At 45.5% G+C, this 26521-nt stretch overlaps 2 protein-coding genes across 2 annotated transcripts in view; both read left to right on the plus strand.

Moving 5' to 3' along the window:
• SLC6A15 (solute carrier family 6 member 15) overlaps window positions 1–26521 on the plus strand; it is a 543862-nt gene that overhangs the window by 27717 nt on the left and 489624 nt on the right. The window lies entirely within an intron of this gene.
• Window positions 11155–16011, plus strand: LOC146855272 (uncharacterized). The gene is made up of 4 exons (XM_085652967.1): window positions 11155–11299; window positions 11696–11860; window positions 12811–12906; window positions 15754–16011. Exons 1-4 carry the CDS (start codon window positions 11283–11285, stop codon window positions 15830–15832), a joined length of 357 nt encoding a protein of 118 aa, XP_085509093.1. The 5' UTR covers window positions 11155–11282; the 3' UTR covers window positions 15833–16011.

A 26521-nucleotide genomic window follows, 5' to 3' on the forward strand; every position in this document is an offset into this window, starting at 1 on the left:
GTAATTTTCCAACCTTTCGTAGCCCTGTTGATTTTCGTTTTTGCATTTTTGTATTAAAGCTGTGTTGTTTAGCAGGCCTCCTTTGTCTGGTCATATAGGCCTGCTTGAGTTCATTGTTTTCCATGGCCTGTTGTGACTGTGTGTGACCATGTGGCTTGGGGACATTTCGTGGTGGTAGTTTAGTAGTGTGCTGCTTTTTCCATAAAGGCCTGCATGTCTTTTCTTTGTTCCCCTTGGCTTATGCTTGTTGTTGTTGTGGCCTGGCCATGTGGGTGGCGGCCATTTTGTGAAGGCAGGCAGTGTGCTTTTGCCATTGGCTTGCATTGTCTCTCTTCCATTTATTTTTGTTGTGGGTGGTTAGCGGCCATTTTGTGGAGCCATCCAGGCTGTGTGCACAGCTTTTGCCATAGGCCTGCATTCATTGTCTGTCTTCACTTTCTTGTTATTGTGGGTGGCCTGGCCATGTGGGTGGCAGCCATTTTGTGGAGTTAGGCAGTGTGCTTGCTTTTGCCATAGGCTTCAGTTCCAAGCTTGTGGCCTAGTCTGCCAGTAGGCCCAGAGGTAGTCATCATGGGTGCATAAAAACTGTTTCTGTGTTGTCTGTTGAATTTGGATGGCATTGGATTGAATTGAAAAATTTGTTTTTTGGGGTGGAATTTCAGTTTTTTGGTGTGTGTTAAATAAATAGGCCTTTCCAGCGAGTAGGTAACCCTAGGCAACTCTGCACTGCGTGACAACGCGGACTTACACTTTTTGTCTTCTTCGCGCGCTCAATATGCGTGTTTGTGCACTCGATACCGACTTTTTGTAAAGATCGCGATGCGGAACACGCAGAATTTGCAATCTGGCGAAGAATATCTCTCAAGCAGCATATAACCTTCTCGAAAATGATGATTTTGTTCATTTTGCTAAAAAAAACTCTTCAGGTTGTCATTTGGCTGTAGTTTTTTGAGCAAGGAGTCATTTTTCTTTTTTTACAGTTTTTTTAAAAGAGGAAGGAAGTTTCCCAGAGTCTCTAACTTCCTGGTCCTGTCCTTTGTCTTCACTTTCTTGTTACTGTGGGTCGCCTGACCATGTGGGTGGTGGCCATTTTGTGAAGGCAGGCAGTTTGCTTTTGCCATAGGCTTACATTGTCTGTCTTCCATTTCTTTTTGTTGTGGGTGGCTAGCGGCCATTTGGTGGAGCCATCCAGGCAGTGTGCTTTTGCCATAGGCCTGCATTCATTGTCTGTCTTCACTTTCTTGTTATTGTGGGTGGCCTGGCCGTGTGGGTGGCGGCCATTTTGTGGAGTAAGGCAGTGTGCTTTTGCCATAGGCTTGCATTGTCTGTCTTCCATTTCTTTTTGTTGTGGGTGGCTACTGGCTAGCGGCCATTTTGTGGAGCCATCCAGGCTGTGTGCACTGCTATTGCCATAGGCCTGCATTCATTGTCTGACTTCACTTTCTTGTTATTGTGGGTGGCCTGGCCATGTGGGTGGCGGCCATTTAGTGGAGTAAGGCAGTGTGCTTTTGCCATAGGCTTGCATTGTCTGTCTTCCATTCCTTTTTGTTGTGGGTGGCTACTGGCTAGCAGCCATTTTGTGGAGCCATCCATGCTGTGTGCACTGCTTTTGCCATAGGCTTGCATTCATTGTCTGTCTTCACTTTCTTGTTATTGTGGGTGGCCTGGCCATATGGGTGGCGGCCATTTTGTGTAGTTAGGCAGTGTGCTTGCTTTTAGTTTTCAAAAACAAGATTATGCAGTTCCTCAATGACAGAGTTCAAGAGTCAGGGAGACCGGAACCAACTATACCCCAGCAGGTGTTAAGAGTTGGAGATCCATGTATTGGATTGTAATGCCCTCACACACCCTTTCAGGTGTCATGCTTCATCATCTGGGCTGCTCCTCGTTGGGTCGGCGGTACAATATCCAACGGGCTCCCTGTAGTAGGGGCACTTTATCGGAGATCTTTATCCAATAGCCGTATGGTGAAGTACGGGTGTGGGCCAGAACTGTGTAGATGTAAGGAGGTGCTTAAAATAGGGTTCAGAGTTCCAAGAAAGCCAAACTTTATTCTGGGGGTCTCCTACCCTAAGTAAAAACAAACAACAAGGCTCTCACTCAAGCTTAATGTCTCGGGTTAGAGTGTCCTTATTGAACAGTGCAGGTCAACATGTTTCTCGCTCTAAGTGTATTCTGCTTGCGATTCTTCAGGACCGGAAAGGTGAGACTATCTACACTTAAAAATGGTGACATCGAATTATCCTAACATCAACCAAATGTCTACTTATTAGTATACCTGTTTAGACCTGGATCTACCTGTATAGGGAGACTAAATTGTGGCATCATTCAGGCTGATATGGTACATAACACAAACAGGTATAGTCTTTTGGTGACCCTGACTTCTTATCATTACTGGTGAGCGGTGAAAACAGTTAAAACAGTGACAAGTGGTGAGTGCCCACAGTGAGCTAATGTGAATTATTGCCCTTGTGGCACTTCAGTAATGCAGCAGAGATACACAGATGTGGTTTCACCCAATTCTGCACACTAACCAGGCATCAACAGTACCCGGTAGGTCCCGCATACGGCTTTGCTCATATGTGTAACTGACTAGAAGGAGTGAAATGCAAACGAAAGCAAGTGGCTCCGACATCACTTAATGTTTGTAGAAATATGTACTCATGGTTGATGTCCATTTACATAGTTTAAGTGCTCATTCACAATTATACATGGGCTACTTCTGGTGGTGGTAATCCTTGCCCTTTGACGTGCGCATTTAACATTGTTTAAGTGCTCATTCACAATTATACATGGGCTACTTCTGGTGGTAGTAATCCTTGCCTTTTGACACTATTTGGCTAGCTGTGTGTATTGCAGCCCAACGATCGGAATAATTCAAAGTATTGCATGTCTATGTAGCGCTTGACTAGCTCCTCTCTGCGTGTAGTGATGCGTTATACTACTCATGACAACCGCCTCAGAGAATGATGCGCCCCCAGGTTTGGTAGATTATTAGAGTACCGCTGGTTGCCTACCTTTGTGGATGTGGTGGCAGTGGGCGGTGCGGTGTAAGATAGATTTTACAGGGGACATTGTTGCTCGAAAAATGTGCGTCCCCGCTGTTAAAGTGCTTCACGAGCCCTTAGATTGGGGAGACGCGCAGGTAGTTTTATGAGAACAAGTTATTACGGGACAATGATGAGGTTACTTGTTCAGCGGCAGATGGTTTTTTAAAAACAAGTTATTACGGGACAGTGATGAGGTTACTTGTTCTACGGCAGGTGGTTCTCCCTTCCGGCTTTACAAATGCATTGCGCCCCAATTAAACCAAGCTGGTGGAAGCTAGCAGTCTTGTATACCACCCTAAGTTCTTCTGTGGCAGTAAAGAGTAGGTTCGCTATGCGGTAAACATGTCCGGGGCAGCGCTCCCCCGTGGTGTGTGAATCAGCCGCGTTCCATCAAATGCTGGGTTAATTAAGTGTACCACGCGCCATTTAAGCAGAGGAAGCGCGCACGTTGTTGTTGCTCTACTGACTATGGGTTGCTCTTAAGTTAACTAACTCTCCGGCAGCCTTTGCGGGACAAGTCCTCCCCCAGTCAGAGTTAATAGCACAGCGTGCCAGCTCAAAGTACTCACGGTTCTGCGCATTGCGCATCGGCCACGACCTACCTACTCCTACCGGGTCCGGGAGGTGAGGAAGTCAGTGGCTTCACTGATTTTATCCTGCTGTTCGTCATGTGACGGGGGAGGGCCTACATGGCATGGTGGTTTTTTGTCCAATCAGTGCAGGGCCTCGTATTTGGCTGCCATCTTGGAGTGGTGTGCAAGCCTAGTATGTTCAAAGTGTCCTGGGAGGATCTTATGTGAATATGGTGTAGGCGGCCACAGTGAATACAGAAAGTGATGTATTAAAGTCCTATTCACAATTTTCATCTTTTTTTTTAATTTTTCAATTTTTTAATGTCTTGCAAATCTCTGCATTTGAATTGGCCTCTTCCAGTCTAACATGTCAGCCATTTTAGAGTAGTGTGGTGGCCTCATTCGAACCACGATTTGTCATGGTGGTTATTATTTCATAATCTGCTCCCCAGAGTCTCCAACTTCTTGGCCCTGTCCTATGTCTTCACTTTCTTGTTATTGTGGTTGGCCTGACCAGGTGGGTGGCGGCCATTTTGTGAAGCCAGGCATTTTGCTTTTGCCATAGGCCTGCATTGTCTGTCTTGTCTTGTTGTTGTGGGTGGCCTGGCCATGTGGTGGCAGCCATTTTGTGGGACCAGTCACTGTGCTTTTGCCATAGGCCTCAAAGCTTGTGGCCTAGTCTTCCAGTAGGCCCAGTGGTACTCATGAATCATCATGGGTGCATGAAACAACTGTTTTTGTGTTGTCTGTTGAATTTAAACATCATTAAGGGCATGGATGGCATTGGATTGAATTGCAAAATTTTTTGTTTGGGGGGGTTCACTTTTTGGGGGTGTGTTAGGCCTTTTCAGCCAGTAGGCCCAGAGGTACTCATAGGTGCATGAAACAACTGTTTCTGTGGTGTCTGTTGAATTTAATTTAGGGCATCGATGGCATTGGATTGAATTGTAAAATGTTTTTTTGGAGGGGGGTTCACTTTTTGGGTGTGTGTTAGGCCTTTTCAGCCAGTAGGTCCAGAGGTACTCATAGGTGCATGAAACAACTGTTTCTGTGGTGTCTGTTGAATTTAATTTAGGGCATGGATGGAATTGTATTGTATTGTAAAATGTGGTTTTTTTTCTTGGGTATATTTCACTTTTTGGGTGTGTTAAATAAATGCCTTTTTTGCATGTGTATGTGTTGTTGTTGTGGTTGTTGTGTAACTTTCCAACCTGTTTTTATCCATGTGGATTTTCGTTTAAAGCTGTGTTGTTTATCAGGCATCCTTTGTCTGGCCATATAGGCCTGCTTGAGTTCATTGTTTGCCGTGTGCCTGTGAGTGACCATGTGGCTGGGGGCCATTTTGTGGTGGTAGTTAGTAATGTGCTGTTTTTGCCACATAGGCCTGTGTGTCTTTCCATTGTTCCTCTTGTCTTACTGCTTCCAAATCCATCCCCATTGCCAGCTGCAGCTCCCTGATGGTGCATCCATCCCACGTGATGCACATATTTAGGCCAAACAGGCTCCACTACATTTTTGTTTTTGTTCTTTGCTATTCCTATTCTTCCTGAGTGTACACAGTACGCCAGGAAAGCCCTGGCCTTGTTGTCAAAGTCTCGTAAATGGCTACACTGTTGTTGTTCACTGAGTTACTAAAATTTAATAATTGTGACCACCACACACTAAGAAGTTATATATTATATTAGTTTGATTGTACTATCTTTTGACTGATGTTCTTCTGGCTTTTTGTTTTGGGTGCACAAAAGACTGAGGAGGAGGTGTGTCATCATCGCCCGTTGTGCTGCCAGACAGATGTCCTGCTGCTGTACACGACATGACGTGTGAGTGACCTGACCAGACATCTCTGCAACTTATGGAACTGAGTGCTGCTGACATCTGAAGAAGATGGCCCCAAAGAAATCAGGTACCAGGTCCTCCAGTACCAAGAAAGTTGCTATTGAGAAGAATGAATAGAAGCAGGAAGTGACACTTAAGTGTGGTGTGCCGCCCAAAACCTTTTTTGGGAAACAAAAAATGACGCCTGCAGCAGCGGTGTCCGGGGGGCAAGCTGGGGGCAGCACCTCCGCATCAGTGGGCCCAACCCACCAACCCAGGCCCAAGCACATGAGTGTGGAAGAGGTAGCCAGCCTAATGGTGGAAACCAGTGATGCTGAGCCTAAGCGAAACTTATCGCCATCTCAAAGTAGTACCCAATCAACGCAGGAGGAAACACAGCAGATAAGTGGTCAACAACAACAGCCGCAACCACCGCCCGCATTAGTAGTTGTTGTTCCTCCCGAAGTAGGGGCAGTTCAGGAAATTGAGCCTCATGCAGAGGAAGAAGAAGAGGAAGCCACTCATTCAGAAGATCCATTGTCTTCCAAATCCCCAGCAAGGAAAAGGAGGGTAAGTCCATCAAGTTCTTCGCCAAGCCCCCCTTTTGATGATCTAGATGCCACTTGGAAGCCACAAACTGAGTCTGAGAGGGAGACACGTCCCAAAACCAGGCTAGGGAAAAGGAAGGTTCCAGAAAGCCTTACACTTATGGAGGTTGATGTAGAACAGCAGGATGATGATGATGAGCCAGTCATCCCGAACATCACTCCCGGCCCTGAGGAGATGGAGACCAACATTATTACCCTATCCAAAATCGCTGCGAGGGATGTAGCACGCATACCTCCAACACAGGTAACACCACCACGACCTACAGCTTCCATATTTGCATTAGCAAAGGCCCGGCAGCGACCTACATCCAGCACAACCACCACCTCAGTAGAAGTAGGTAGTGGTACAGCACAGAGTCAAATTCAACGCACACCCTCCAGTTCATCCGGCATTGGAAGTGGGACCTCCAGCAGAAGGCAAAAGTTAAGCTCCCCAGTTTGGGACTTCTTTACGGTTAGCGAAAAGGAGGAGGACATTGCTATATGCTCCATTTGTAATACCTCTGTTAGTCGGGGTAAGCTTGGTACAAACTATGGTACCGGAGGCCAAATAACCCATCTGAAAAAACACCACTTGATCAACTGGGAGGATCACCTTCGCGGCATAAAAACTGCAACCATTGGTGTTGGTGGGGATAAATGAGTAGAAGAAGAAGATCCAATCACGGTGGGAGAGGAAGGACAAAGAGACATTCTCTCTGGTAGTGATACACAAAGTAGCCCTGTCCCCAGCAGTGCAATGTTATCGTCACCCACATCTTCAGCAACATCTCAGTCGCACAAGAGTAAGAGTCAGCCTGAGACAGCAAGGAGTACTGCAATGAAAAAAAGTGCGTTGTTGAGCCTACGAGAAAGGAAAACCATGCAGCCTACCATTATCAGCATGTTAAGGGGGGGGGCAGTACAAACGCAGCCACCCAATAGCACGTTTGTACAATGCAAAGCTGGCTAAAATGTTAGAACTGGACCTTCTCCCTTTTTCTTTTGTTGAAGGGGTGGGTTTTCTGGAATTTGTGACAGCCATCTGCCCAAAATGGCAGGTTCCCAGCCGCTACTATTTTGCCAGAGTTGCTGTTCCAGCACTACATCAAGACAAGCTGGAATTGCTTGGTAAAGCCTTGAAGCAGATTGCTGTTCATAGTATCCACCTGACAACAGACATGTGGACCAGTTGCCAAGCCACTGAATACATGTGCATCACTGCTTATGAAGCCATGATCCCACCCCAAGTACTGTATGGGGCAGAAGTCCTCTTTCTAAGTGGTAAAGGAGAGTGGGATCGGGAGGAGGGTAAGGCCCTAAAAATGCTATTGTCCCTACCAAGTTCTGCAATAGTCCAGGCAATTAGGATGGAGTTAGGAACAATAGCATGGAATAGCCAGGTTCAAATGTCCTTGATAAGATTCTGGAAACGCCAGAAACCAGGGGGAGTGCAGAAAATCTCACACTGGTGTAGCGAAGAGATCCAGCATAGTAACTTAAATTGGGCAAAAGAAGCTAGAAGGAAAATCCAGGTAATAATAAGGAGTTTAAATGTGAGTACTATACAGCACTCCCTGGACGTAGAATTCACAAAGACGTATCTCAAGTACCAAGGCATGGAGCAGTCAAGGAATAATGATTTAGAGTACCTGAGGAAGAAAAAATCGGTCCAATATATAATAAACTCCTGGGTAAATGCTGCATGGTATCCATACCTTGAAACTCTGCCAAACCATGGGCTTAGGTGTGAAATCCTAAGGATAAGAATTGGCATTAACCCATGGTTAATGGAGGGAAGAATAAAGTCAGAGATGTTACACTCAGATGGAACATGCAAATGCGGCCTTGGGACCAAATCTGGAATCCAGCATATACTGCTGGATTGCCTTACAGTATTAGAACTGCGAAAATTGTTTTTACGCCCAGTATTTTTAAAATATGGAATAAGGTCACGAGCCCAAGCCATTGTGTTACTGACAGAAATGATAAGTCTTGACATTGCTATAGCACTAGGAAGCTACATAAAAGGCATACAGCGTTTTGTATGGGATAAACTTAAGCAAGGGTAGAAATTTAATCTATGCTCAAAAACCCTTACCCCAAGTATATAAACAATAAAGCTTAAATACTAGTTATAGATTCATTGGTTTTAATCAACTGCTGCTAAAGAGAAAGCATGTGGAAAATGAATCCCCCTAAATGAGAGTATCAATGATACCGCCGACTAACAACTTTTAAGGTTATTTTGATTATTTAACTGTGTATTTAATAATGAAAATATGGATGCTACCAGGAAAGAAGGTAGTCACCGGCCCCTTCTTAACAAAGCATTAAGCTAAATTAGTTCTAAGGAATCAGGTGGTTTTATTTGTTTATGTGATCCTTTTATTGTATGGTTTTATTGCTTATGAGATTTTACATGTGTTTAAAGATTATGGTGTTAATGAAATGTATTGTTGTTGTATGATATGATCACTTTTATGGCATTAAGTTGTCAAATAAAGTATTCTTGACCGACCACTGCACACTGGATCTCTTTTGTGGGGGTTAGAGAACAGATATCTGCTAGTGTTGACGCTGCTGAGATTTTTCATGCCACTCGCAAACATGCAACTGTAGCCATGTTTACCATGGAGAAATCTCATACTGCTGCAAACATTTTGGATGAGTTTAACAGCAAAGGACTTTGAGTGGCTGTGCCCAAGAGGGCTTAACATTGGTTTTGTTGCCACGGACAATGGCAGTAATGTAGTTAGGGCCATGAAAGATGGTGGCTATTTCAGGGTCCCGTGTTTGGCACACTGCATTAACATTGTTGTTCAAGACTTTCTGAAAAATGAAATAATACAGCAACTTACTGGCCACCTGCAGAAGAATATGCACAAATTTCAGCCATTCTTTTAAAGCCCGGAAGAAGCTGAGGGTCATTCAACGTGAGCATAAAATGCCAGTCAAAGCACTCATCCAGGAGGTGCCAACATGTTGGAACTCAACTTATTACATGCTTGATCGTCTGTTTGAGCAGTACATACCACTCAATGCTTATGTCATGCAAAGATTAGGGGATCCTACTGTGGGAGGCATGACCATTGAGATGGGCCAATGGGACCTCGTTAAATGCCTGACAGACTATGCTACTTCCTTTGGAGGTCTACACACATGAAGTCAGCAGGGAGGACTGTACTATGGGCCAAACTATCCCATTGTTGCACATGGTAGAGCACCAGCTAAAGGAGGTGTCTGAAATGTACGCAGGTGTGGATGACAAACAAGACGCACAGTATTTGGCGGACTCCTTAGCCGTTCGCTCTTCTGAAAATACAAGGATTCAAAATAACATTGTGTCACATCCACATTACATTACTGCCACAATTATGGATCCACGGTACAAAGTATTTCTGAACAGTAAGGCAGTAATTCCTTTTTCAGAAGTGGATATTGCCAAGTACAAAACTTTGATAGCTGAGCAAGCCATTGACTTTGAAAACGAACAGCTGGTAATTAGAGGCCACCCGCCCCAGGCCAGAACAAGTACTACAGGGCAGATTCCAGAGTCAAGTTCTACTTCAGAGCCTGAGGGCAGTGCATTTACCTCCCAGCAGTCACCAACACCAACACTACCAATAACATCAACAACAGCAAGAACAGGATCATCCACACTACAATCGGCAACTGATTGGCTTCTACGGCAGGGGTATGGTAAGTCCAGTGCTGATGCAAAGGCAAAAGAGGGCGAGCACATTGGAGCACCCCTGAGCATTGAGCGGACGGTCAAGGCCTATCTGGATGACCCAACAGAGGTCTTCATGGATCGAAACCCATTGGTGTATTGGTATGGGAAAAGAAGCCAATGGACAGTGCTCAGCAGGCTGGCGATAAAGTATCTGGCTTCCCCTGTCGCAAGTGTCTCTTCTGAGAGTGTTTTCAGTGCTGCTGGTACCATTGTGACTTTGAAAAGGACCAGTCTCTCACCCAAAAACGCGGAGAGGTTAACCATGATCAAAATGAATCAGCACTTTATACCACCGGAGTACAAAAAACATGAATCACAGCAGGAAGAGAAGAGCGACTTCGATGACGTAAGTAGTGGGTTACATGACCTACGTCTGTCTGACCCACCAGAGTTTGAGGATGAGCTCCTCTTCCCTGACAACTAGGCTTTCAAATTGTTACTTTCTACCGTCCTTTATTTGTGTGTGTATCTGCCTTTTTCTGGTTCAAATCAAATCACAACAAATCTATCACCACTGTCTTCTCTTTTTATTTCCCTATTGGAGTTGCACATCTGTACATTTAACTGTACACTCCCCAGAGTCCTGCTCCATCTTCCTGATTCGCCCTAAATACATTTCCATCAAGCCAGACATTGTATGGAGAATAGTACAAGTAATGTTGCTTCTAACAGTCCCTCCATAAAAAGTGAAACGTGACTATAGCTATCCTCCATTTTGTTTCCGAGCCGAAACTCATCACTGTCCAAAGGCTACCGCCTCTGCAGGCATCCACAACTCTTCACTGTCAGAACTTGGGCAGGCATCCAAAAGTAAACTCATCACTGTCAGAAGGCTACAGCCTCGGCAGGCATCCAAAGCTCATCACTGTCTGGACAGAAGGTATTTGGTAGAGAAAGACTCTTCGAAGAAACTTCCTGACATTTCTGCAAACTCAATTGACCAATGACCGCTGCCCAGGCCATGGCCCATCACAGCGCTGACCATGTGAACCAACTTCAACTGTGACAAAGTGCCACAGATGAATAAGAAGAAAACCGAAACAGCGGCTAACAACACTCAAAATAAATGGGGAGTAATGAGGCGACTGTCTCGTTAAAAAACAAAACATACACCTGTCAGAACTAGGCATCTGATCTGACACCCAAAGAGAAGAGCAAGACAGGTAATGATGGCATGCATTGGATGCTTGCTGACTCTGAGCGATTGCTGTTGTTTGTTGTGTTGATGTTGTGCATGAAGTCAAACTCTACTAGTTATTCTACAAAGTAAAAGTGACTCAAGTGACAGTCAATGTTTCCCTTCTTGTTGTTTAATAACCAAATTGTACTCCTACTACTACTGCAGGTGCAGGCCAATATCCGTTGCAATTTTTTAATATGGAATATGGACTTAATCGGAGTCACTACAGACTGAGTTGGAGTTGGACAGCACAACACGTACCACACCATGATGATGACCATACTATCTTTGCACGCAGTCAGTCAGTTGGATCGGAGATGATTGATGGAATAACTGCGTTTCATGAAGTGGCATAAAAGGTAAACACAACAATTCAACAAGAACTACAGCAGACCTAGGCTACATGTTCATGTAGTGGTGGAGTCGAGTGTAGTAGCATGACTGACAGCGGCGCATTGATTTAGTCACTTGATTTGGAAAATGCTAGGTTGCTGTATATGCCTTTTGTCTGGCTCTGTCAAAATTTAAGGTAAATGGAGGTTGGGTCACGGCCCGGTGCCGTGGGCCTGTTCTGTCCTGACTCCTGTCCTGTTGTTGTTGTAGCTTAATGCTGTAAACAGAGTAGACACGATGTATCCAAGCCGCCTCAGTCTGAAAGTGTTCTCTCTTGTCTTCTTGCACTCCACCATAATTGATGCTTTTTTAAATTAATTTTATTTTTCAATAACCCTTAGTTTTTCCATCTACACTTACAGGCCGGCCTTTATCTTGTGCTATACTGGGAGAAACAACTCACACTTACCTTACCAATCCACATCAGGCAGGCAGTGGCACCCAAGATTGATGTGCGGAGTGTCCATGGAAGGGAGGACCAAGAGGAATGATGAGATGCAACTCTACAATTGGACCAGGATAATACAGTAACTTTAGTATCATTCATCATTCCTCTTTTAATTAATTTTATTCCTTTTTTCCCTTTAATCATTACGACTGTGTGTTGTGTTGTTGTTTGTTTGCTAATTGATCCCAGCAACTATTTTTTAAATTTCTTTGCTAGCTTTAAAAGTAAGCCCGGTACAACATGTAATTTGGGTCTCTCTGAGGGCATACAGGCAAGGCAAATTGCATATTAATATACTGCTGCCCTGTACTGTCTAATTGTGTAGTAGGAGTTAATAAGTAAACTCATTAACCATCAAGTTATCTTCATCATCATGCATGCATTTCCTTTTTCTCCCTTTATAGATTTATTGGATAAGATCATGGTCGTCTTCCAAGATTGTGTTTTGCTTTTGTTGTGTCCATGTGTACTGTTTTTCTTTGTCAAACCTTTCCCCAAACCGCCCTTCCCCTCTATTAATCAAACCCTCTTCCCCCGGGCTGTGTGATTTATATTGAGGTGTGATGTGACTACATTAAATGTATACCAAAAATTGATCACACGCTTGCTGGGGCAGATGTGGTGAAAGCAACACTAATTCAATTTCAAGGCAGGGCGAGGATCTTCTTCTGCTTTCCCACCCATGCTCAGTCTATGTGCAAGCCAAGTTTTTTTCCAAAGGGACCCACCTAATACATCATAATTAATTGCCGGAATTGATTGGATTCATCATCAACATCCTACCACACAGCAGTGAAAGTTACAAATTACGATAGTGTTAAGTGACTCACTCGACACAACTACAGTTTGTAACTTCTTGTACTAGGCTGTCCCCGCCACCATTATGTTTTATTTTACTTTAGCAGTTGCAATATTATTTGTTTGGCAGTCTTCTTCTGTACTGTACTTTACTTTGTTCTACTACTTCTCCCACAGTCTCTCTCAGGCAAGTGACTGTCTCTTTTTTTTTTGTGCAAATGCTACTGCCAGTGTCCACTACTACCACCACAACCATGGCATCTTCTCCATTCTCTTGGGAAACCATGCAGGCATCGCTGTGCCGAACTTAATCATCATCAATCACAGGTAAGATAAGCTTGGTGGGAGGTATAATGGACTAGGAGGAGAGAATGACAGTACTAGTAGGACAAATAACTCAGTGAGGGGTACCGCATCTATCTGTTTGTGTATTACAAAATCGACAGATATTTTAAATCAAACACTGTCTGCGGCCCTGCAGCAGCAAGGAAACCATGTGACATAAATTCGTAAAACAGTAACCCCCCACAAAACATTAACATCGTATGTTTAAGTATAAATATAATTTATTACCCTACCAAAAATAAACTATCCCACTGTGACCTGACCCACCCTTCTCCCTAACCCCAACCAATGTCCAAAACAAAAAAGTCCAGATAATGTCCATAAACCCCAAGGCCCAAATCCCACCCACCAACAAAAATAATTAAAAAGGGGCAATCCAACGTGGTCCTAAATTCGGCGGTCTTTGAGGTGTTTATCCACAAGGATCTTGACCCGCTCCTCTAGGGGCTCCTCTAGGCGTGCCATCCAGAGGAGCATCTGGTGGCAAAATGCCCTGCAGTTGTATCCATGGTGGGGGGCAGCAGTGCTAGATGTTATAGAAGTGCTGCACGGGAGGCTGCCTGACCGCGGTGCTGTACCACTGGAGGCGGGGCCTGCCTGGGGCCCGGGGCATTGGAGGAGGCTGCAGCTGCAGCCGCCTACTCCTCCGCCTGAGCCACAAGCCGCCGGTACTCTTCACAGATGGCCTCCAGTTTCCAGGCGCTGGGCCCTGGCTGCCAACTCCTTCCGTGTTGGTCTTTCTTGGGAAAGAGTATCTGTATCAAGAAAGAAAAAGAATATTGTAACCAATACTCTTAGCAAAACAGTAACACAAAATTAATTCAACCCATAGTGGCACAGTAGCACTAGCAAGCACAGTACATAACATTTGTGGTAAGTACCTATCCTCCCACTTCCTCGGCCTCTAACATTTGTGGGAGTTTCAGGCATTATACTAGCACTAAGGACTCCAGTACACAGTACACCGGTCGGCTTCTTCTTATCTCTACATAACCTTGTTGTAGCCGGCATGCCAGCTTAGTCAGCTAAGCTTGCACCAAAGACAAAAATACGAGTCATGACGCAGACTCACGTTAGTTTTATTTACTACTACTGTCTGCAGGTGTGGAAGCTCGTATTTTTCTATTAAGGGTGGCACTGGCCATATTCTCTCTGTTACATGAGGGCAACTGCTCAATTTCACTTTCATCCTGCCCAGGGTACTACAGTGCGCACAATGAAATTTGTTGTATTTATTGTTATGTTTACTTACCTGTATTTGGCCATAATCCATAGTTTACTTCCCCCATCCCTGCCCCTCCCCCTCCCCACATCACCGCCCGGCAGCACTCCTACCACCGACCGCTACTGCATAAGGTACTTTGTTTTGATTGATTATGTAACCAACAGATAGGCCACCCGTTTGCAGGCTGGCTGACACAGTCGAAAATAAATTAACATAGGTAGGGAGTGGTCCTCGAAGTTGGAGGAAGGCGCTTGATAACTAAACTATACACAATATATATATATGATGTGCTTGCAAACTACTGTGAGTCAACTGTATTCTGATAATACAAGTTATTATATTCCCCTCGGCTTTGCTACTCTGGCACAGTTTCTTTTACGTTCTCTTCAAACTAAGACTCTGCATCCAGTGACAGTCTCCACCTAAGCTGTCTATGATGAATACATCCAGGCATCCATCCATTCAAAGTAAATGTCTATCATTCTTCTTAATCTCTCAACAAACCTTAGTTTGTTTCACCAACAACCACCCATGCGTCCACTCCTTCCTTGCTTGCCTTGGCTTTGAGTTTGACCCAAACACCTCTGATGATTCTTGCTATCCAGTATCCACCCATACTGTTTCACCCACCCAGGCAGGCATCTTCTTTCACCTTCCACCCATCCTTCAACAACCCATGCATCTGATTCCTATCAGCCACCTATGCATGCTGCTTCCAATGTATCCTTCTCTGCTAGTCGTATTACAGGTCACCCGTCCTTCCTCCTTCCACCCTTCTTTCCCTTTTTGTTCAACACATTCATCAAGATCATCTGATCTAACTTTTAGTCTTCTCCATAAACCTTTCACAGCTGAGTTGGAGTCAGATAGAAGAGGCCATTGGTTACTCAACTCACGCTGCTAATGCTATTACTAAGTAAAGGGTGTCTTCTTCAACCGTTGTCTAATGTTCACTACAACTTCATACTTACTAAGTCTCAACAGTGCAGTGAGTGTACAGTACACCCTTCCTGCTAGTGTTCACCCCCTGTAGTAGCTCCTACATGTGCCACTGCCGCATCTCCTGCCCCCTCCGGAATGGATGCATCGCCATCGCCGCTGGCCCCGGCGGCACTGGTGGTCGGTAGTACGCCTAGAAAAAACATTACACATTTTTAGATGCCTGCACACCTCTCCCTATTTATTAATTTTCACTAGCAAGATTGAAAAAAAAGTTAATACATACATATACAACATACATCACTAGTCCAAATCTGGTACTAGAGTAGAGTCAGTAGAGACTAGTAGTGTTATGGTCCCTAGGGTCATTATAGTCTACTCTACTCTTTGCAAAGTTAGCCTGAGACATGCAACCATTTTAGCTTCATGTCTTTTGCGCATGTTACCTGGCAGTTTGTTGTGCAGTAGACGCCTTTGAGCCCACAAGAGCTCATACAGCTACTGTCTGAGCGTTGCGTTACAAGAGGTCGAAAAACAAGCCACTTTGTTAAGGAGTTCGGTTAGTCCGTATTGCTTAGCCATAACATGTACATGTTACATTTTTTGGCATGACTGAGAAATGCTTGCATTATACTATCTAACGCGCACCATTTTTCTCATAACAGGCGGAAGATTCCCTTCTACGAACCAGAGATTTGCAGAGCTTATGATGCATGTAACCAGTACTTCTACGTTCTATGGTGAGGGGTCTCCCAGAATTCGCACAGATTTTTTGTCTTCTAGTTATTCTATCATGCACTTGTAACAGTGTTTATTGTTTTAATTTATCTTATGCATTTTGCTATTGGAGCTGGCTGTAGTACACTGAATTTTATAGAACAACGTACAGAGCTTGTTAGTTGAAAATAAACCTTTTGAAATTACACATAGACTCTGTGGTATTTGGTGTGGTGGTGGACTTACATGAGTGAGCAAAAGGGTGTTATGTTCTGGGTTGTGTAATCATAGGGACCTAATGAGTCACTATAGCTAGTCGGTCAGGGGATTGTGGGTTCTGACTGAGGTGTGAGGAAGGTCCAACCTCCCATCACCAACATCCTGTTTTCTTGAGCATAGTTCTGTATCTGGCTGTGCAGAATCCCCACAACAGTAGTAGTATGTACTATATCCTATCAAAAATAGTCAAATATCTGGTTGGGCATTTTGTTAGTGGGAATTGTCAAAAAAATTCATACATGAGATGGAGGACACATGCACATGCATACATTTGTGCATACACCAAATTGTTGGTTGGTTGCGTGATGTTCTTCTACTAACTGACACTGCTAAGCCTACCACTCACTAAACAAACTACAAAAGGTTCTACTAAGGACTGGGGTAAGCAGCACCCAGTGACAGAGGATGCAGTACGCAGACCGCTAAAAAATTATCAACTAATACTAACTAAACCTAGTATCAATACATCCACCACTATTTGACAGGAGGACAAAGGAAGGACTAGAGAGTCTCTCTAGCAATAGCATTTCCTAACTTAAGTTCTCTAAAGTAAAGTCTTGCATAATAATCAGCCAAAGCGAGTGCAAAGTTGCAAACAAGTAAGAGTAGCGCCGAGCAACTGTGTCCTACAATCACAGGAGATTTTGAAACGTAATTTACCTGCAATGTAAGCAGCAGTATTCTTGTTATTCGTAAAATATTACACACAATACTTATACTACTACATATTAGCTACTCACCAAGCCCTACGACCTCGACACCTAGCAGGTCCAACAGGTCCTGCTCCCCGTCCAGGATGTCTGACCACTGGTGGGCCAGCTGGTTATGGGTGCGCCGGACCCCTGAGCAGCGAAACACTGCCCGGCGCACCTTCGCCCACTGGTGGTGACGCTCCTGGGTAGGGTACCCGGAGCCTGGCCTGCCGCCTGCTGCCAAGGTCAAGGGGAGGTGACGTGGCACACAAAAAACAAGGGCTGCCACCTCCGCCTCGCAAAAAAGCTTCCGGGCCTGCACTCCTGCAGGGCGCAGTCTGCCACAAGGCAGGCGGCTTTTGAGCGCATCCGCCTTGCCCTTGGAGCCGCTAGTGCTGCTGCTACCCTTCGCCATGGTTCTGGGGTGTGTGGGAGGTGGAAAAGAAAAGTCAGAAGGAAAAAATAAAGGGGAAGAAGTAGGAGCTTAAAGAAAGAAGTAATATAAAACAGTAGAAAAGTAAAAAAAACAAAGTAAAAGTAGAAATAAAATGCAAAATATAGACTTAGGGACAGAGAGAGATAGATAATAAATAAAAAAAATCTGAAAAGCAGTGTAAAAAACTAAGGATTGCAAAGATTGAGGGAGGATAGAAAAGCAGGCCCAGAACCATAGCATAGAGTGAAAAACAAGATGGCCGCGCCCATCGTGACCACGTGGGTAAGTTCTGGTGATAATTTCCCCCGAGCACGCAAAAAGCGTCGTAAATAAGTAAAAAGCGTTCCCGAACATGAAATGCGCATCGCGAGCACGCTATACGCAACCTGAAACAGGATATAAGGCATCGCAAATGGGTGGGACAATTGAAAAACAAGATGGACGTGCCCATAGGCAACCGCATGGGCAAGTTCGCGAGGTACTATCCCCCGAGCACGTAAACAGCATCCCGAACACGCACAACGCATTCCCAAACAAGAAAAACTCATCATGAACGGGCGTGACAAGCAGCTACGCGTAGCTACACGTAGCTCGCGTAGCATGGTAACAACTTTGCGTAGCTATGCGTAGCGCGACTACGCGAACTACACCCAGGGTTAATAAAATAAAGCCCATTTGGGCTTAAAAACATTGGGCATTTCCTGGCTGAATCAGGTCTGTTGGCACGTATGGTTGTACTACCATTGCCTCTTCCTTCTGCCCACAATGGTCTATTATATTGCCACAGCCTCTCTTGCCTGTCCTGCATTGTTGGTTTGTTTTCCTTGCCCCCCTTTCCATTGCCCTCCATAGTCTGTTGTGCTGCCACTGCCCTTCCTGCCTGCCCAGTGTGGTCAAATTGTTGCATCTGCATCCTTCTACCTGCCTTCAATTTTTTGAGTCCGTGCCTCTGACCTCTGCCTCTCAACAGTATCCTAATGAACAACTAGATTGCTAACATTCTATATTTATTACAAAAGTGTGGCACGTCTGACGTCACCTTGATGTAATCAAAACTGTAATACCTAAATCATTGCCTTTAGAAATTATAGAAATGAGAGGGTCTTATTTGCATCCAAATTATAGTTAGTGCTCTAAAAAATTTAAATGAGAACATATTTTCTGAGTCCTCATATAGCAACAAAGCACTTTGAAATTATTTGTTATCTTTATGTTTTTTATCCAGTTGACCATTTGATTAAATGTTGCACTTAGGGGAGAGGATGTGGTGTTACTTTCAGAGCTGGAGACTTTGCAACTGGGGATCAAGGTTGGAGTTTCTGCTCCAGCTTGACATTCTGTGATTCTGGTCAAATCACTTAATCTCCCCATGCCTACAACCAAAATAAATTTGTCCTTGTGTCATGTAACCAATGCTCATGTAAAGCACTCTAATACCTGACCAGTCTGTACTATATAAAACTGCTAAAAAAAACAAAAAATAAAAAGGGTTTTCCACATTTCTGTCATTGGGCTATATGTGGTTGACATTTGGGTGATATTTGTGCTACATTTGGACCCCTTTTTCTCTGGTGGCCATCTTGGGAGACTTCAATTTAATTCAATGAACTTGATTCGATCTGATTTAGAAACATAGATCATAAAAGTGTACATAAAAACAGTAAATCTTTTTTCTTAATACAATACAATGAGAATTAATTAAAACCAGTAGGTAAAAACGGGTGTTACAAAGCCCGGCTCAGAGCAACCTCAGTTTAACAGAATAACAGAATAGTAAAGTTCAATGTTTCGCAAGATCAATCTCAAGTACTTTGTGCAAAATATGCAATAAGGGGTCCAAGTAAGATGCAACTCTACAATACCTGACCAGTCTGCACTATAGAAAAACTGCACAAAAAAAGGTGTTTTGCACACTTCTGTCATTGAGCTATAAGTGGGCTACATCTGGGTGATATTTGTGCTACATTTGGGCTCTTTTTTCTCTGGTGGCTATGTTGGGAGACTTATTTGTTATGAACTTTCCTAATTTCTTCATTTACTGCAATCTCCTCAGTAGGAAATGCTTTCAGTTTTTTACTTTGATTCCATCATCATTTACTATAAATTCAGAATGTTAGCACTCTAGTTGCTCCTTAGATCACTGTAATAAAGCTACTGCACACCAGGGAGTTAACTGGAAGTCTGCTGCTGGTATTGAAAGTGCATGTTTCAGTCTGCATGTCAGAATTTTTAAATGAAATAGAAGAGGAGTTGAGAAGTTACTCAAAATGTGCCCTAATTTTTAATCGTAATTTCTATGGCAAAATGAACCCCCTCATTTTGTTCCTGTTTAAATTAAATGTTTTAAGTGTTACCAATTTATTCCAATCAAGATGGCTTCAGGTGTGCCATACTTTTGTCATAAGTAGGACTGTTAGCGCTCTAGTTGTTCTTTAGAACACTCTGAGAAGGTGCAGTAGAACACAAAGGAATCAACTGTCAGTCTCTGCCCTTATTGGATGTATATGTTTTAAAGAGAATGTCAGACTTTATTCTCACATGACTGATAAAGATGATGTGAATTTACAGAAAATATGCTCTCATTTTAGCTTCTGGGGCACCTTCCAAACCTCTATGGAAAAAGCATGAGAAAATAGTTTTCTCTCAAAATGATTCATGATATCCCAGCAGAAGGATTTATCACAGGGTAAAATCACCTTAGAACACACCACACACACCACCTAAAATTATTAGGATGGTGCTGATGGAGCAGGGATTAAAACAAAAGAAACCCGCTTATATTGAATACCCCCCGTAACACATACTAATGTTAAGTAGATAGTATACTAATGTGCACCTATACATCACATGAAGGTAAACCGCTTTGCAAAATGCATGAAATTAATCTTAACAAAACGTAAATAAATGAAAATGTAATAATATGGAGAGCAGAATGTGTGGTGAATGGCTTGCACTGTTAATTGTGCGCAGAGGGCCATATTCACAAGGACCCATCTCCAATTTATCCCCACATTAACGCACCAAAAGTGGAGATAGAGTTAACACCCCATTCACAATCCGGTGCAAACTGCAGACATCGCCAGTATTCACGCGATAACTGCCCCAAAATTTAACACCACGGTGGACACCACCAACTAACACTAATGAGATGCAGAGTAGGCGTTCCCATGCAAAAACACACAAAAAAACCACAACTCCACTTTCACAACGAACTGCCAGATCCATGATGCGAGTCAAAACCACACGATAAGCCGCGTTAGCCGCAGGTATTTAACACCTGCCTCAAGCAGGTGTAAAGACGGACGACTCCCTGCAGTAGGCAATGGAACCCCGCACACAGCCACAGTCGAAGAACAAACAATGCCATGGAGCTACTCATCATGCAGCTAGGAGCCCCAACAGGTCCACAACACCCACCGCCACCACCCCCAGGACCTCCACCACCCCCTGGACCCGGAACCACCTCCTCGGACCACCACAGAGGCAGCGCACAGTAAGACAGCGGACCTACCGAAAACACACCACTCTCACTGACCTAACTCCCGCAGAAGTCATTGCCCACTACAGGCTCAAAAGGGCAACCATGCTCCGCATCCTGACCAACATCGCCCACAGGCTGATGGTCCCAACACAGCGGAGAACCAACATCCCTCTGCAGACCAAGCTTCTGGCTGTGCTGCACCTGTTGGCCTCTGGTACCTTCCAACCAACAACTGCCAGAGTCGGAGGGGTCTCACAGCCAGCCCTAACAAAGTTCATCTCACCTGTCCTGGATGCCATCCTCAGCTTCATACACCAGTACCTTCACTTCCCCAACACTGCGCAGGAACAAGCAAGGCTTCTACGCCATAGCCAGATTCCTGGCCGTGTTGGGGGAAATCGACTGCACACATGTCCCACTTGTGCACCCTGTGGATACTGCACACCACTAACGCAACAGAAAGCATCAGCATGCCATCAATGTCCAGGCAATAGTTGATCACCGGGGACTCTTCACCAATGTCGTCGCCAACTACCCAGGTAGTGTGGATGATTCCTTCATCTTCCAACAGTCCATCATCAACCAGTGCTTCCAGGATGTCACATATGGAACGGGACTGCTCGTTGGTAAGTGCCAAATCAACACATCACACACCCCAAAGCCACCAACACACAATGCACAGGGAATGCACATGTGACCAATCCACATACAACATGTCAAACTACACGACCACCTACCAGACACGACAACACCACTCCATGGTCATCCTGGGCTACCCCTGCACCTAATACAGACATTACATGGCACCACAGCCACACAACAGCTGAACGTGTGGAGATGTGGAATGCAGCCATGTGCGAGGAAGCATGTGACCCGTGAATGGGAATATACACAACGAGAAGTGAGGGTTGGATGTGCAGGACAGACATGGCTATGCAAACCACAGACATGTCCATGCAGACCACAACTGCCGGTGACTGGAGAGTAGTGAGCAGAGGAAGCAGCAATGTCACCCCAGGCCACGGAACAGATAGAGAAAGTGTCGCAAGCTGCGTCGTCCCCTGTGTGCGTGAGCATAGTGGGTTGGCCCTGAGTACGCCAGGGCTGCGCCGGGGTGTGGTGACAAACTCTGTTGCGCAGGGCTTGGCCCACTCCTGGGAAGGCCAACGTCACTGAAAGTGCGGCGCCGCACGGCCTGCAACGAGGTCGACGCCGTGAGCAGCGGGGCCTGCAACCCTGTGCGCCTGCTGCACCCCAGGACGCTGATACACAGACCAGGCCTGCCTGCCCCAGCACACCAAGGCCGCACTGCTCAGCTGCTGACACCGTCATGTCGAAGAGGGCCCAACACGTGCCACTGCAAGCTCCAGGCCCCAGTCACGCGAGCTCAGCAGCCTCTGCAGTCCATCGCTGCCCCCCCCCGACGCTGGCCCACATCACTCCTTACTTATTGACATGCTCCACCGGCGTCCTCTTCGGACCAGTAGGTCCCACATGTGGAACAGTGTCCTGAGTCCTGAATGGCAGTGACCCCAAGTCCATGGCAGTGGCCACAGCACCAGACTCCCTTCGATCAGTGTGGCATAATTCCATTAAGCAGGCCTTCGACACGTGATGCCACTAACCATGTGCGCCATGAGTGTCCGTCATCTGCCGGCAGAACATCGTTGGTATCTGAGCCTGTGGCATGAGGGTTTTCTTCAGCAACGGGCAGGTACAGACTTGGTGTCGGGCCTAGGTCTGTGGCATTCGTATGCGCCATGTTGCCTCTGCATCATGCCCTGGGGTTAGGCCCCCCATTCTCCCCCGTGATACTCCATGGAAGGCACATATGACACATACGAGACCCTGCTATGCCCTCATGACCCTACCCCAGTCTCCTGCAGGTCAGCGTCCCGTGGCGGTGGACCCGTGTCGGCCGCTGTGCATCTGGGGCCACTAGCCCTGTGCGACTCGAGTCATTCCCCCATGTTGTACTGACATTGCATTTCTGAGTGCCTGATGACTGTTGGAGTTGTTGCCAGCACCAGCTACTCCCTGAGGGCTGGCTTACACTCACCCCACACACAGCCAGCACAGGCGTCACTGTATTAGTGCGCCTGCCATCACATCCTGCCAAACCAAGTATTGACTTTTTTCTCCCTGCACTGTCACAGGTGATCAAGGATATGCACTGTGCCCTTGGATGATGACACCCCTCCGAGACCCGGACATACCCGCCCAGAGGCAGTACAATGCAGTCCACCTACGCCTTAGGTGCATCGTTGAATGCACATTTCGCGTGTTGAAGTAATGTTTCAGGTGCCTGGACGGCAATGTCCCATGGATCCCAGTTCTAGAGGTACCGGACGACGATGGTGAGGATGGGGCAGGTGGCCCACATCCCACTGCAGCTGCAGCAGGAATGGCCCATAGGAACTCCATCATTGACACTTACTTCTAATGAGCACGTCACATTGTGGCCGTCCATGGCAATCATGGGCCAATTGAGGATGTCCAATAGTGCTGCTTGTGGGATTGAAACATATTTGCAGGTTACAGGTTGTACTTGTACATTGTCATGTTACATATTCCTGCGGTTTCAGATGTGATTTGCTATGGTGTGCACATTTGCGAAACCTGCAGTGTCCTGTGTTCTGTTGTAGAGGGCGTGCTGTCTGTACCGGGATGTTGTCAATGTCGAGGTGCACTTCTGCTGCACGGTGGGCGAGTTGCTCCTGCGGCTCTGATTTGTCTGCCACTGGTCTCTTTCATGCGGTGTGCCTGTCGGTTCTGTTCTCCCACGGTGCTTGGATGTTGTGGTGTACATGTTGTCCTCTGCACTCGGTCAGGGTGCATCCGTGGTACTCCGCTGTTGATGGTTTTTTTCGTGGCATTTTCCTTATGCTGTTCTTGTGCTTTTTCCCACCATTACGCATGTGTATTGCTGCCCTTGCGCTGGTTATCACAGTTTTTTTTCATGCTTTGGCCCATCGCAGGTTTTTTGGTGTTGTGGTTTGTATTTTTATCTCCATCGAGCTGGTTGTGTCGCGGACATTGTCTGAGGTTCCGGCAGACTATCGCATGGTACCACCTTGTTGTGAATTCCACGTTGACACGGGGTTATTTTACCGCGAAAGGCTGCAATGTATAAAGTTGCGTTAACATTCATTGTTGATGTTTAGCACACGTTCTTGTGAATATACCCCATAGTGTGTTAAAAGGCATGACGTGTGATGCTTAAGAAGTGCTAATTAACGTTCTGGGTTGAATCCATCATCATTCTTTAGCTCATTTTGCCACCCCAGTTAAGACACAGCTATATGCAAATCAGTCTTGGCCAAGCAAGAGACCCACATCTGGGCATACCCTGCCAACTTAGGGCGAACAAAGCAAACACAAAGAGATGACGGACGGAGCGCTGAAACTTTTCAGACACTCACCCCCAGTCACAGATCTGGGTTGAATCCATCATCGTTCTTTAGCTCACTTCGCCACCCCACTTCAGACACAGCTATATGCAAATCAGTCTTGGCCCTGTGCCTCATGGGAAAATTCCAACCCGAACTGCCAAGCCATGTCTTCCCTGGACTGGAAACAAGCATCCTGGGACCTTTTTCAGGGTAATACCCCTCTTCAGCCAGGTTAGCTTGAATCCATTGGCAAAATGAGCAAGGGACCCATGTCTGGGCATACCCTGCCAACTTAGGGTGAACAAAGCAAATACAAGGAGATGATGGATGGAGCGCTGAAACTTTTCAGACACTCACCCCCTGTCACATATAGCTGGGTCTAAACTGAGGTGGTGAAGTGATCTACAGAACGATGATGGATTCAACCGAGATCTGTGACTGGGTGTGAGTGTCTGAAAAGTTTCAGCACTTCACCCACCCAATAGGTCCTTACAGCTCCCTCACACACATCCACTCATACCAACAAACCTTTCAAAAAATGACCCCCTCTATAATTCTTTGAGCCCCTGACATAATTCTTTGAGGTGCCTGATCTACAACAGCTTGAGGTATGTGACAAGCCCCTTTATTAGGTGGAGCATGCGTACAATAGTTTATTGGCGGCACGATGCACTGGAAAACAAAATATGCATATACTATTTAAATAATGTTATGCATTGAAAAACTGTATTTTCCAGATAAGAAAAAGCCTTATGTTTCATTTTTATTTATAATTTTGTGAAATAATAAATGTAAGTGTTGTTTATAACCACATGGTTTGAATTATCCTTTTCACATGCACAATGAAAACGGTATTAAGGTTTGAGTGCTAGGTCCAAAATATGCAATTTTGAAAAATATTTAACATTATAGGTTAGTCTATGCTCACTAAATAAAAATGAATTCTCATAGCATGCCAAAGAACAAACACGAAGAGATAAAAATAAAAAGTTGATTTAAAGGCATGCTAAGGAGACAACCTAAAAGGTAAAAGCATTTTTGCATAACAATTTGCTGTATGCTGAATTTCAACATATGTTAATGTAACGGGTAACATCCTCATAAAACGGGTAACATCCTCATACAAGCTTCCGAATACCACTTCACCATCTTTGAACACCATTTCAGCACCCTGTCTCACCAACTATACAAAACTATTCCTAAATCTCCAGCCACGGAGCCACATGACGCCCTCTTGTTCTCCCCCTCCCCTCTGACCCCAATCTCCCCTCCCAGACATCTCAACTTCTAATGCTGTCTTCCAAACCCCGACATCCAAATACTCACTCTCTCTAACTACCCTCCCTCCCCCTGACATCTCAACTACACACCCCGTTTCCCAAATTCACACGCTCTCTAATGACCAATCCCCTACAACCCCTAATGCTACCTATAACCCCTCTCCTACCTCCCGCCCCCCTCCTGGGACCCCCTACTGTACTCCCCCCGGCCCCAACATCTACCTCTCTTAACTCATTATCTCCCTCTCTGAAATACACTCCACCCCCAAACCTCGATGTGGTTCTCTCCACACTCCACACGCCCTCTTATCGTCTCAAACCACTTCTCCTGATGCCATGAATCTCCCGTCCCCCACCACATTCCTCCCCTTGTCCGACAGACGGAGCACTCCTCATACCCCCCTCCTGGCCTCACATGCCCGCCGCACAACAGACCTCCCTCTGGAGTAAACACAGAACATTCCATATCCCCTTCCCCTCTCCAACTGTGTTCCCCCATCCTAATTACCCAGACACTACTCAACATAGAACATAATCTCTCTACCTTAATGACCAAATTCACACAACTTAGAGAGGATTTCAACTCCCTCAGCTACATGACCCTCCTCAGTCATTCAAATTCCCCTGACTCTGGCTTACAAAACACCACTAAATACAAACATTGGAGAACTACATTTCTCTGCTGCCGTACTCAAAGGCCTCTCTGCACTATGAGCTATCTCTCCCCTTCCGACCTTTTTGACCTATGAAACTCTTACCTTCCTAATTCTTCAATTAGTGATCCTCCCCTCCCCCACTCCAACATCTCCGTTATTCTGAGGACTAGCAGAATCCCCTCCTCTCCAGTCTCCCCCTGACCCCCACCTCAACTCACCACCATCCACTCCTGCCCCCCAAAGACAACTCTAAACCCCTCGCCTGCATGCTTGTGAACTGTTGATCAGCTGTCCGATACTCAACTGAAATTTCTGAAACCATCCTAAGTGAAACTATTGACAGCGCCTTCCTCACGGAAACCTGGCTCAATGACCACTCAATCAGCATACTCAACCTACTCTCCCCCCCCCCCCCCGGTTGCTCTATCATCAGAAAAGACAGACCCGACAGAAAAGGGGGTGGTTTAGCTATAATCTGCAAAAATGAACTTCAGCTCTCC

The sequence above is a fragment of the Triturus cristatus genome, chromosome 4_1 (genome assembly GCF_964204655.1).
Source record: "Triturus cristatus chromosome 4_1, aTriCri1.1, whole genome shotgun sequence".
NCBI lineage: Eukaryota > Metazoa > Chordata > Amphibia > Caudata > Salamandridae > Triturus > Triturus cristatus.